The 13,618-nt window shown below is 45.8% G+C and overlaps 1 protein-coding gene across 1 annotated transcript in view; it reads left to right on the top strand.

Annotated features, from left to right (window-relative positions):
- The window catches only part of ONECUT3 (one cut homeobox 3), a 72,857-nt gene extending 60,985 nt beyond the window's left edge, over positions 1 to 11,872 (top strand). Inside the window, exon 2 of the mRNA XM_066636390.1 lies at positions 11,580 to 11,872. Within this exon, the coding sequence (XP_066492487.1) occupies positions 11,580 to 11,872 (293 nt within the window). The remainder of the gene's footprint in view (positions 1 to 11,579) is intronic.
- Positions 11,873 to 13,618: the final 1,746 nt, after the last annotated feature.

Consider the following 13,618-nt stretch of genomic DNA (forward strand, 5'->3'; position numbering starts at 1 on the left):
ACACACTCTTACCTGGGCAGAAATCCCCATGAACAAAACAAATCTTATTTCTGAATAGACATGCATAGGATTGTACTGTAAGTCAAGGAGGCCTTGTAAAATCTCCAGGAGTGCCTTCAGTAGTCAACTGGAGTTCAGTGCAGATTTCTGGAATCTCCAGGCCAGCCTCTGAGTGTTGGCAACTCTAAATTTGTGCCTGATGATGAGGTGATGGATTGAACACTTTCCCCAGTGCTGTTTTTGGACCTCACATTCCAGAAGTAATTATTTGCCCCCATGTAGCTATTTGAGAAAATAAAGGGGGGGGGGCAAATAGCTGCTGTGGGGAGATGCCTCTTCTAAGACGGCATTCACCCTTTGCAGTTTGTAGATCTTATTCTGAATAACATTTCTTAAATATGATTTAAATACCATTTCACTGTTATTTTAAAACACCATTTTAAGTATTGTCAGCATTGAACAAAATGGTTTGGTTTTTGCCCAAAACAAAAGTTGCCTGATTAACTGAGGGCCCTTTTAACCAACCAAACTGGTTTTTAATCAGTTAATCTAACAATTGATTATACAGCATGTCAATCCATGGCTCTGCCCACTGATGATTAAAATCATGTTAGCAATACTATTAATTAGGAAGGTGACTTAGGGCCCAATCCTATGTGAACCTAACGCTGGCACTGACCTCCAACGCTGGTGCTGCAAATGTGCTGCAAGGCACATTCATGACACCCGGAGAAGGCCCAGTGCCAGATGGAAGCCGCTTGGAGCAAGTTAAGAGCTCTAGGTGGTGATAAGGGCTTGGTGGTGGGGGGAGGTGTTCTGGGGAGGGAGGGAGAGGGCAGGGAAGAGGGAGTGACCAGCCCAGGAGGAGAAAGTCCCCTTCCCCCCCAGGAGACCTCTGGCAGCCTCGGCAGTGCCACTGGATACAACAATAGCCATTTTGGCACTGCTGCACCCGGCTGCTGCGCTGGGTATAGGATTGGGCTGCCACATGGCTACACATTTCCTCTCTTGGCTGCTTTTATTTCCTGTTTTTAGCCAAAGTCAAGGATTGCAGCCATGCCACAGGGTCCCAGTCTTGGGTTTATGATCCACTTCTGTTTTGGGAAGGGCAGATCTCCTCCATTATCTTCCTTTATTATTTTATAATTTTGTTGAGTCCTTTTAAATTATGGTTCAACTAGGAAAATCCCTAATTTAATTCCAGAATTAGAGCACAAAGAGCTTGCTGCAATATTCAGTTCATTCAAAGCCCCTCTCCCCATGCGCACTGTTCCTGTGCGCATGGATAAAATGCTGCACCAAAGCCGTATTGATGTGAGCATCTGGATGACTGCATTAAGCGTTTTTTGTTTTGTTTTGGTTCAACTGATAAGCACTCCTGAATGCTGGAAAAAACACCACACAAAAAGACTTCTGATGCTGTCCTACAGACGATCCCTTGAAGATTCCTTTTTTGTGGTGTTTTACCAATGGACAGAGTTGTGCATCATTCAAGCTGAGAAGGAAAAAATTGCACTGGACATCGAGTGCCCTGTTCTGTGCTCTAAGGCAGTGGTTCTCACATATTTAGCACCTGGACCCACTTTTTAGAATAAGAATCTATCAGGACCTGCTGGAAATTATGCCACAACTGGAAGTAACATCATCAAGCAGGAAAATTTTTAACCATCCTAGGCTGCAATCCTGCCCACACTTACCCAGAAGTAAGTCCCTATCATTGACTATCATTGTTAAAAGAATATACATAATAGCTTGTTTAAAGTATAGTTCTGTAACATTTTTCCAAATTCAGACACAAACCATGGTAGCATCAAGTCTAATATATTAAAAATAAAATAGTGAAATGAATGGGGAACCACCTGAAATTGGCTCGTGACCCACCTAGTCGGTCCCAACCCACAGTTTGAGAAACACTGCTGTAAGGGTTTGATTCTTCACATGCTCACTGCAGCACTGACTTTCTTTGTCAACACAAAGAAAACCTTTGCCATGTGTGTTCCCTTTGTCCCACTTACAGGACAGGCTGTGTGTAATGAAATCCCCCCACAATCTTTTGTGCTTGTTCCAAATCACCAGCACTTACGTGAAAGGGGCGAGTGGAGGGGGGAGAGAAAATTACAGGTTGTGTAGCAAGAAGGTTGAGAAAAACAGGAAGGTTTGCAGACAATGGAGGCATTGCTTGCCTTCCAATCCTCCAGCATGTGGAGAGTGATCAGGTATATTTAGTGAGATGTTAGGAAGAGCTCACGCAGGGAGAGATAATCGCCCCCTCTCCACAGCAAGCCCCTTGATTGTCCCTATTATACACTCCTTCTTTTAGAGGTGATTCAGTAGGGACTTTTTCTTCTTTTTTTTGTATCTTTGGTTTTTCTTTTGAGACACCAGGCTGCCAAGGGAATTGTGTGTGTGTGTGGGGGGGGGGAATCATTACTCGTCCCAGGAGATTTTGCAAAAGCACACCCAAGAAGGTCATGCACATACATGCACTTGTCCAGAGAGCTAGTTTGGCTTTGTGGCCAGCTAAAGGATGCAACTGTACCTCCTATGAGAAGGGGTCAAGCAGCTTCATTGCTTGGAGAAAGTCCCAGGTTCAAAAGAGGTGAGCACCAGGACCCCAGGTTTTCTACCTTTCAGCTTGGAGGGCATGTTCTTAATCACAAAGTCCAAGAAGGTAATGACTTAATCTGAGGGACAGTATGAAGCTGACTCCCACTGAGTCAGATCATTGTTCCAGCCATGTCAGTATTGTCCAGACCGATTGGTAGATGCTGTCCAAGGTCTCAGGTAGAGAGAAACCTTTTACACCCCTGCTACCCTGAGACCCTTTTCAACAGGAAATTGAGTTGCCCACCTTCTAGGAATCATCATCGACCTCTAGGTAAGTACTGACCACAATCCTGAAGAGTTTAAGAGGCTCTTCTTGGCTTAGCTTATAGCACAATCTTATATATGTTATCTTGGAAATAAGTTCCACTGTGTTCAGTCAGGTAAATTAGAATTGACACTTCCATGACATGATATCATGTTGGGGGAAAACAGAGCAACCAGGAACAGCAATAGTCAGAGTTGGCTGTCTTAAGAGGAGAGTAGACCTGAGTCTACAGGCAGAGCAGGGGGTCTACCACTGACCTAATAGCATTAAATGGATTGCACAGATGTGCAACTATATTTACCAGGCTAAGGCTGAACTTCTAGCACATGCTTCAGGTCTGACCAATTGAAAGGTTTCAGATTATCAGCCAATCACAGAAGTTGATGTTTCATACCCCTCAGGTCTCTGAGCACATGCAGTTCACAGCAGCTTAAGTGCCTTGGGCCCAGCCCAACCTCTTATATCCCAGGCACCTCCCAAGCTGGCATAAAAACCACCATTTCCATTATCACCATAATGGAATGGCCCTTTCCATTACTAGCTCAGTTTTGCCTACTCTGACAGGCAGTGGCTCTCCAAGGTTTCCGACAGGGGTCTCCAGCCGTACCTGGAGATTCCAGGAAACAGGCATGAGATTTCTGCAAGGTAAGCGTGTGCTCTACTACTGAGCATGTGCTATTCCATACCCCAAGGCTATGTGGCAGTGATATCATGCAGAACCTGACAAAGAAAAATTATCCTAACTCAGTGGGCTGGGCTGCTGTCAAGACTGCTAAACAAATGCGTTGAAAAGTTTGGAATGCTATCGGCCTTTGGCATGCAGCAATGATATCATCCACACTTGCCAGGGCCTAGTGCAGCCAGACTGGCTTAAGAAAAGCTGCCACATGGGCCTACCTTATCCGGTTGTTGTTTTATTGTACTAATGTATTAGAGGTTTATTGTATGTATTGATTTGATTTTGAAAATTTAGGTGGACTTAGACCTGGATGATCCAGGTTCAAATCTCCCCTCAGCCACAAAGCTTCCTGGGTGACCTTGGGCCAGTCACTTTCTCTCAGCCTCACCTACCTCACAGGGTTGTTGTGAGGACAGGAAGGAGGGGAGGAGCAGCTGTGTAAACCGCTCTGAGCTCTTTGGAGGAAGGGCGGTATAAAAATGTGAATAAATAAATAAAAAATCAAAGCAGTTAACAACAATGTTAAAATGACACGTTTGTAAATATGGATTTATGACATAGATGTAGCATGTATTGGACATTAGGCTCCTGGATGAGGTCATGGCGCCACTGGAACATGGTAGGATTTAGCATGGCTTGGTCTAATGTAGCACCCATCCAGATTCGGCCAGAATCCACCTTTGGACAACTTGACTGGGTTTTTGTATAACTTCTACACTCATGTAAGTGAAGTGGCTGGAATGCAATTTTGAAAGAATACCGTATAAATGCTACTTATTATTACATTTCTCTAAAGAGGGTAGCCTTTGGCGTGCATGTAGAGAGGAGAGATGCGGTCATTTCCAACATGCACACCCCCAGATGATGGCTGCTGTTGCAAGATCAAGCCTGCCGGGGCAATCATCTATGGGGGATGAGAAATATGAAAGAGCCCCATCAGTTGTGGCTTTGGAGAGTCTCTGTCTATAGATCCAACTACAGCTGCTATTGATTCCTGCTCTGTGGAACTGTAATTATATTGAATAGCAAAGGGGCATGTTAAGCTGCTTCTGCATGAAGGATGCTTAAATAAATAAATAAATAAATCAGAACTGAAGATTTTCTTTCAGATTTGCTGTCATCCTGCTTAATTTCCAGATTGAGAGGAATTCACAGCCTCTTCTTCCTCTAGAAAGCTTTGGTCGTGCCAGATGTTTGGGAAGTGGCAATGGTTTTTCAGTGGTATGGGGAAAATGCTTCGTGAAACTCACTTGTTATTACCTTGGGGGCTCGATCTTAGCTTCCCCAACGAAATATAGCCCTTTCCCAATTTCATAGTTTTAACAATGTCCATTTAATAGTACATTATTTTAAATATTTTAACAATAAAGGCCAGAGAGGCCTTAATGATTCCGTGGTAGAATGTGCATTTTGCATGTCAAATGTCTCTTTGAGTGTAAAGGAACCACAGCAGGAAAGATCTGTACCTGCTCGAGACCCTGGAGAATCTCTGCCAGTCAGAGTGTAGGCAACATTGGATTTTATTGACTAATAGCCTGATTTGGCATAAATAATATTCATCATCTAAAGCTTTGCATGTAGAAGATGCCAGGTTCCATGGCACCCCCAGTTTAAAGAAATTCAGGTAGCAGCTCCAGGATTACTGGAGAGATGTTGCAGCTCAGAGGAGAAAATATTGGTCTAGACCAGTGATTCTCAACCAGTGTGCTGCAAATGATCCACAGGTATGCCATGGGAGTTTGAGGGAGGGCCATTTATTAGTAGGGTCATTGGGGGATGTGAGCCCCTCACCAGCAGTGCAGCATGCCTTGTCAATTGTCAACAAACGGATGGTGCGCCCTGTCAAATTTAGTGCCTTATTGGTGTGCTGCGAGTTGAAAAAGATGGAAAATCATTAGCTAGACCAATGATCAGGCCTTATATTAGGCAGATTCAGACACAGTGCTTGCTGGAGGAGGGCCCGCAGCTCAGTGGCGGAGTGCCTGCTTTGCATGCAAAAGGTTGCAGGTTCAGTCCCTGGCATCTCCTGGGAAAGGGGTCAGGAAAGGCATTTCTTTAGTTAGGACCTTGGAGAGCCGCTGCTGGTTGGGGAAGAGGAGAATCAATGGTAATGCCAGTGCACATCCAAAAAGGAAATCTGGGAGCAGGGCTGGAAAAGACCTTTGTCCGCCTTAGTTAGGACAATACTGCGCTAGAAGGTATTTTCCAATAGATATTTAAAAGATTGTTACTAAGAATAATGGGTTCATTCTCCGCAGACTTCAGAGGCAGACATGTGTGTGTGTGTGTGTGTGTGTGTGAGAAATCTCAGCAGGCATCCATGAAAGAAGCCTTAGCTTAGTGATCAAGCATATGCTTTGCACTGAGGGGTAGCTTCAATGTAGCTTCATTCATTCTGTGTAGCTTCATTCCCCACACCTGCTTAAAGTTCCTATCCATCATAGAACTCTTGTATCACATCTGGTCAGGCCCTTTGTTGTAGGCAGCTGGAAGGATGAGGATTTGAACCAAGGTCTTCATGGAAAAGGTGTCTTTTGAGAGGAGATTTCAAGAGTTCAAGCGGTGGTGTCACATCGGTGTTCTTGGAGGGGAGTTTCAGGCATAAGGGAAGCATAATAGAAAAGGCATTTCCCCTGGGGGCTGGGGATAAGAATAGGCCCTCCGTTTGGCTGTACTTGTCGTAAGAGGCGACTAAACAGCCACCGGGTAGATGGGACTCTTGAGCCTGGTAAGGCAGCTCATCTGAGAGAAGGAAAACTCTGATCCCAAACCTCCACTGCCTTGTGGCTACATCCAGTTATGGAAAAGGCTTCAGGAGTCAACCTCGAGGCAAAATCCAGAGCCGGAGTCCCTGAGGCAGTTCATGGCTGAACACAGTCATGTTCTGACAACTCCTGCGACGCCGCTGCAACCAACCGTATTGGCTTCTGCCTTTCCATTGGACCATTTCAGCGACGTGGAGAGGGAGGATTTGCTGCATGTGGATTTGCATGTGGATTTGCACAGCCTATCCTCCATACCTACTTTACCCAGGCTTTGCGCACTGGAGAGGACACTCTGTTCCAGAACCACCATTCAGAGCACGATACCAGAGTCTTCCGAGACTGAAGGATGCCAACAACAATAGAAAAGGCAGTTAACCAAGTATGAGATCTATGGGACTGTGGAAGAGGGGAGTTCCAGAATAAGGGAGAAGCAAAGGAGAAAGGGTGGAATCAGTTAAAGGAGCAGGAAATCTGTGGGGCTCTGGGGAGATGTTTCAGACACAGGGCAGTAGATGGTCATTTAAGGGCATGGGAGATCTGGGGGCTCTGGGAGGATTGCAGGTTTAGGGGACAGAAAGAGAGAGAGAGAGAGAGAGAGAGAGAGAGAGAGTCATTTGAGGAAGCAGAAGACCTTTGAATGACTGAGGGTGGTGGAACCTGAATGTTATAGGCAGGGATGTGTTGGGATAAGGGGTGCAAAACCATGGAGGGATGGCTCAGAGACTTAAAAGGGGCTGAACATTGCCACAAGGCACTTTTCAAAATGGGCCCTAACACTGTGGAGCACATTCAGCCACTGAACACTGGCGAGTGGGAGCTGGTGACGACCCCACGTATCATTCACACATATGCGACGGTAAGAGGATCTCAGACACAGCCATGTGACAATGCGCCTTGGGTCGGTGCAGCACATTCCATGCATGGAATTTGTTTGGGGAGATTTGTGCCTATGACATCAATGCATTAGCAGAAGATCAATGAGCAAATCAATGGTGTGGGGGGAGTTGATGGGAAACTGGGGGAGGAGGGAGAAGGGAGGAATGAAAGTTTGTGATCTGTAGCAAATGCTTTTGTTCCAGGTTCTGATTTGCAAACTTGTCTTTGTTTTTCTTTCCTACTTTTTGTTTTTTAAAATGTTGGTATCTCTATTTTTTTTTAACGTTGCCATTGTGTGCCAAAAAGGTTTATTTTTGTTTGTTTCCTTTGCAAGCATCTGATGGTCATAGGGTAGGTTTTCCATTCATCTGCCGGGGGTTTTGTTTGAGTTAATGTAGGCTGCATCCAAAGTCACAATGAATTAACATTCAGTAGTCTGTAAAGGAGACTTGATGTGAACTCTCTTTGTGAGAATGTAAAGTGTGTTGAGAGGAGCTGCACTTCTCATGGTGTATGCACAGATTGCCCTGTTCCTTCTGTCACCTCTGGGCAAACAGGTCATGCAGGTTCCTCTTCTCCCATTATCAGCTCTGATCAAACAGGTTGCCAGGGTTCTAAACCAATTCACCAGAAGGGAAAAGGGATGAGTGGTGGATAGCTCAATGGAAACATCAACCCATTGTGTGACATCTGAGAACAAGGCCAATAGGGATTTTTAGGAGAAGTTCAAAATAAAAACAGTATCATCATGCTTGTATACAAATGTTTGAAGTGGCCAGACTTGGAATACTGGTTACAAGTACGGTTGCCCCATCTAAACGAAGGATTTTGTAGAGCTGGAAAAGATGCAGCTTGATGGCTAAGTTTCTCTGATTCAGCTCTGTTGAATGGCACTGACTTCTAGTAAACATGCACTAAGATTATGTTGTAAGGCTGCATTCATTTATACAGGACCGGATTAAACTAGTGCAGGGTCTGTAGCATATGTTATAAAGAGGCCCTTACCCACCCCGCCGCTGGCCTACACAGAGCTTACCTGCTTCCGTGTGCGCTGGGCTTCCTTGGCGTCAGAAGGCTGGTGCAAGGCCTTTCCACCAGCACCTCAAATTACTTCACCATCACAACATACTTTCTGGCATCAACCAGTGCTGGTGGAGTTCCCGTAATAAAGTTAAATTTGTATGAAGTATTTTTTTTTTGTGGTTGGCAACCTTCAGTCTCGAAAGACTATGGTATAAGCCTACAGTGCCCGGTATTCCCTGGCGGTCTCCCATCCAAGTACTAACCAGGCCTGACTCTGCTTAGCTTCCGAGATCAGACAAGATTGCACATGCTGGATCTTGTCTGATCTCGGAAGCTAAGCAGGGTCAGGCCTGGTTAGTACTTGGAGGGGAGACCGCCAGGGAATACCGGGCGCTGTAGGCGTATACCATAGTCTTTCGAGACTGAAGGTTGCCAACCATTTTTTTTGGTATCATGCTATTAATGACATCTGTAATGATTACGTACCATCCAGCTTCACCAACGCATAAACAACAGGGTTGCCAGATGATTGTGAGATACTGATTTAACTAGATTGCAAGCATTTAGTGTGTGGCCCTCAAAAATGTGGGGCCTGTAGCATATGCTACTTTTGCTATTAGGTTAATCCAGCCCTGTATGTATATATATAAGTGAAAAGAGGTAAGTTTTTCCTTGCTCTCACATAGTGCTAGAACATAGCGTAACCCAATGACCCTGAAGGGCCTGGGATTCAGAGCAGGCAGGTGAAAGGGCTTCACAAAAGGCAGAATTAATTGACAAGCTTTGCTACCACAAAATGTAGTATGGCCACTGGCTTGGGGGGCTTGAAAGGGTGATTAGACAAGTGGGTCGAGGAGGAGAGATCTATCAATGGCTATTAGCAGTGAAGAAATAGAGGGAACCTGATGAAATAGAGGGAACCTCCATGGTCAGGAGAAGTGTATTGCTGAATTGCAGGTGCTTGGGAGCAACACCTGGGAGGTCAGCAGCCTGCATGCCCTACTTGTAGGCTCTCCAGAGGCATTTGGTTGGCCTTTGTGGGAAGCAGAATACTTGTCTTGATGGGCATTTTGGTTCAATCTCAGGGATCATCTGACAATCTTATGAGTGCACACAGCACAATTAGCTGCCACCCCCCTCTTTCAAGCTGCCTGGTATCAGTTTTCTGTCACCTGGCTGTAGCCAAAGGCAACCCTAAACTTATTTACAAGAGAGCAAGCCCCATATAAGTCTGCCGGTTTCACTTGCACTATTCATTTCCAGACCTGGGTAGAACAAAAAGTCATCCTGCCCAGTCCCTGCCCCCATTCCCTTTAGGAACCAACACAACCAGAGGGAAAAACAGTGTCAGCTGAATATTTGATTTTTGTATTATACTATCTAGGATTTAGGCCGAAATCCTAACCAATTTTCCAGCAATGACATAAGGGCAATGCAACTCCGAGGTAAGAGAACAAACATTGCCCTACCTTGAGGAGGCCTCCCTGACTGCCCCCCAACTGCAGGATGCAGCACATGCCCCACTGACACAGCTATGCCAGTGTTGGAAAGTTGGTTAGGATTGTGCCCTTAATCTCCTTAGTCCTTTGTAACTGACATGGTGGCCAATTAGAGCGCGACTAGGACACCATGGGCGCAATCCTAACCCCTGCTGGAGCAGGCAAGCCAAGAGGCTTGCGCTGTATCCAATGCAGGATTGCAGCAAGCAGCGGCTCAGCCACGGGCAAGGGAAGCCTTTCCCCTTACCCGTGGGTAAGGGCTGCGCGCCCCTATGGGTCTCCTCAGACCTGCACAAGTTCGAGGAGAGTGGAGTGGCTTGAAGTCACTCTGTTTGCCCTGGGGACGGGGGTTGGGATCTGGCATAACTGCTGGGTACCAGCCCCGCCCAGGCTCCCTGTGCACCCACCCCCGGGCCCTCCCTCCCCCCACCCAGTAACACCCCCTCCCCACGCCCCCATGCCTACCTTTGCCGCTTATCCGCTTCTGCCTCCGTCCGTGCGTCGGCGCATCTGAATGCGCCGATGCAGCTCCCGCCTAAGGAGGAGCAAACGTGCTTTATGGCACATTTGCGACCCTCCAGGGCCACCTATACCGGAATAACTACCGGTTAGCATTACGCCTTATGTGGCTTATGTCTGTTTCCAGAGCTGATGGATGCTGTGAAACTCAAACAAACCTCCATGATCATGACAAAATGATAATAATCATCCTGGGCATGTTGATAATCATCCTGGGCAAAATGATAATAATAATCCTGGGCAAAATGAGAATAATCATCCTGGGCATAATAACTGTTCATGCAGGATTCTAGCCCTTCTGAACATGAAAGTGCCTAGATATAAATATCTGCTGAATTCCTTATAGTCAAGACAGGGTTTATTAGAAGTTCCGCTGGTCACAGAGCAGGGCATGAGCGCTCCATAAGTCAGTATGTGCATTCATTTCAGAATGTATGGAAATAGATTAGAATAGGTTCCATTTGTTTTCATTGCCATTCGTTTGGAAACCATACAACCTGGGATGAATGAAACAAATAGCAACGAATGGGATTCTATTTTTTGGAACCCCTCTAAGTTGCTCACTTTGGGGGATTATTATTATTATTATTTTAGCCCCAAGATAACACTGCAGTCTTCCTTTAATGATAGGCTCCAGAAAAGAGCTCCAGCACACAACAGCCTTCTCCTGGTGACCATCTTATTTGACCATATGCCACAGAATGCAGTACTGTCATCGTGGGGCAAGCATTGTGTAAAAATCTTCACCCTAGTTGTGGCTGTGTTGCAGGACCTGTGATAAAACAAAATGACCTCTGGAAGGAGGCATCTGTGCACTGGATCTTCACTCAGGAGCTGATGATTAAAGTAGGATTATGCTGTTGTTTGGGGGTTAAAAAAATGGAAGTCAACAAAAATGAAAGAAAAGAAAATTGACTTGAAAAATGAACAAAATAAAAATGAATGAAATGGGTGAAAAATGAATGAAATGCACACAATTAAATGAACCTGAGAACCAAATGCAAATGAGATAAAAAAAAAATGTGCACACCCCTACCTGTGAGTCACAGAAGCAGAATAAAAATTTTGCAAATGGTTGCAAGTCTGCATTGTACGTGCAAGAGCATAAACTGGGTTAGTTTGAGGAAGAATTATTTTTTGACAAAAGGAATGTGCAGCCCCTGTAAAGAACCCTAGAAGTGACGTGAGTGACACACTCCCACTGGGGCAGGGCCTGTTACTGGGAAGGGAGTACAGCTGAGGTTTTGCTGGGGAGGGGGAGCCATCTGAATATTGGAAGCTGCCCCAGTCGTCTGCCTCTGTGTAACGGCTGTGTTTTTGTTCCTTCTTCTTTTTAAAACGTGTAGCGTGCAAACGTAAAGAGCAAGAGCAGCAGAAAGACAGGAATCTACAACCCAAGAAACAGCGCCTGGTCTTCACAGACCTCCAGCGTCGGACCCTGATTGCCATCTTCAAAGAGAACAAGCGACCTTCCAAAGAGATGCAGATGACCATTTCCCAACAGCTGGGCCTGGAACTCAACACCGTCAGCAACTTCTTCATGAATGCACGCCGACGATGTATGAACCGCTGGCAGGAAGAGCCAGGTGCCAATCCCGGAGTCCCATCTTCATCTACAAGCACTTTTTCCAAAGCATGATCTTTCACTCCACACACCACCCCCCCTACATCCCTCTGACTCCACACAGCAAAGCACTCATCCCTTTCTTCATGCGTGCAATGCACACACCCCTTGCACATACACACACATCATGCAAAGACAAACTGCGGACACCTCACCGCACCATCTGCGGTGGATGCTCTGAGATGCCACAGAGTCCCAGGGGAAGGGTCCAGCTCAGACCTCTATCTGAAACTCTGTGGAGATTCCCAATCAGTTTATGGAGAGCCGTTTCCACAATTCATCTCATGAGCAACTCTCAAACCTGTGGAAGTGGATGGGTTAGTGGTGCGACAGCATCTTCCCCCTTCTTTCCCCTAAGAATTCCCCTAAGACAGAGAGTGTTAGATTGATTTCACAGTGTGGGTGGGGTGGGGGGAGGAAGAGGCAGTTCTAATTGCAGAGGTTTTAAAGGAAGCATGTTTCATATTCCAAAGTTATCATTATGGCAAAGAAAGCTTTGTCACTGATGACTGATGTCTGCCTTAAAAACAGCCAAGCACCAAAAAGTTGCTGGGGGGGGGGACGGCGGGGGAGCAAGAAAGTTTCTTGTTAAACTAGTATAGCTCACTGAATGCAGATATATCAAACCCCAGATTCTTGGATGTTAATTCCAACTTGTACACTTTTCCCACTGTTGTGTTAACATCAGCAAGATGCATTCTGGGCCAACAGGGCAATGGGGATTTAGTTCAGTGAGTACACTTTGTATGCTTAAGGTTCCAGGTTCAGTTCTGGCATCATCTGGTATAGATCTGGGGAAGGCTCCTCCCTGAAACCACTGGAGAGCCACAGCCAGTCAGTGTAGACAACACTGATCCAGACAGACCACTCGTCTGACTCAGTAGAAGACAAACTCGTATGTTCAGATGCAGATCTTAGACCTGCAGTATCAGGTTACCAATCCCTTATTTCAAATGAATACCATCACTGCTGAACTGGAAAAATTTCCAGTGTGGGAAAAGGCACTTGACAGGTTGCATGGGAATCGTTTGCAGCTCGTCTGGGGGCAAGCTGCAGCCACTTTTAAGTGGGAACAAGAATCAATTTCAGAATATGTTCAGAGGGGTTTCTGTAAGTCGAGAATGGAGCTTCAGTGGTGATTTTTTTTTTTTAAAGAAAGCTTTGCTGGTAGCATTCATGGTACCAAGAAGGAAAAGGCATGGAAATTCATCAAAGAAAACATCTGCCATACATCATCAAGCCATCCTCATGAACATCTTCCCCAGTTCAATGCCCTTTCGCCATCCCATGCTCTATAGTCCACCAGAAGATGGCTTCTCTGTGCAGCCAACCACCCCATGAGAACCCACCACAACTACCGCCGAGTGCACAAACATGGTCAACCAAAAGCCACCCAGGAGAAGACTTGTTCTTTGATGATTCCTCTCAAAGAAATTCCGAGCCAAAGTGTGTGTGGGGGGAAATGCAGACACTCTTGGAAATCAACCCCCTTTCCTCTCCCCTGGAATCAGTAATGGGGAATCCAAGCTAAGTTGCACTGTGTCACCTAGAATTAAAGCGGGTCATGAAGCACATTTTAGGTACATAAATCGGGTATTTAAAAAAAAGCTTTAGAGAAATAAAGCTTTAGAGAAATCAGAGGGAAGAAGACCTCTGACTAGGGGGAGCTGAATTTTCTTTCCCAGGCACTGGATTGGCAGCTGACCTTCCATTTGACTTTGATTTCATTCCGTTCTCTGAGCACTCCCAGCCCGAAGCTGG

This window comes from Tiliqua scincoides, chromosome 8 (genome assembly GCF_035046505.1).
Source record: "Tiliqua scincoides isolate rTilSci1 chromosome 8, rTilSci1.hap2, whole genome shotgun sequence".
Classification (NCBI taxonomy): domain Eukaryota; kingdom Metazoa; phylum Chordata; class Lepidosauria; order Squamata; family Scincidae; genus Tiliqua; species Tiliqua scincoides.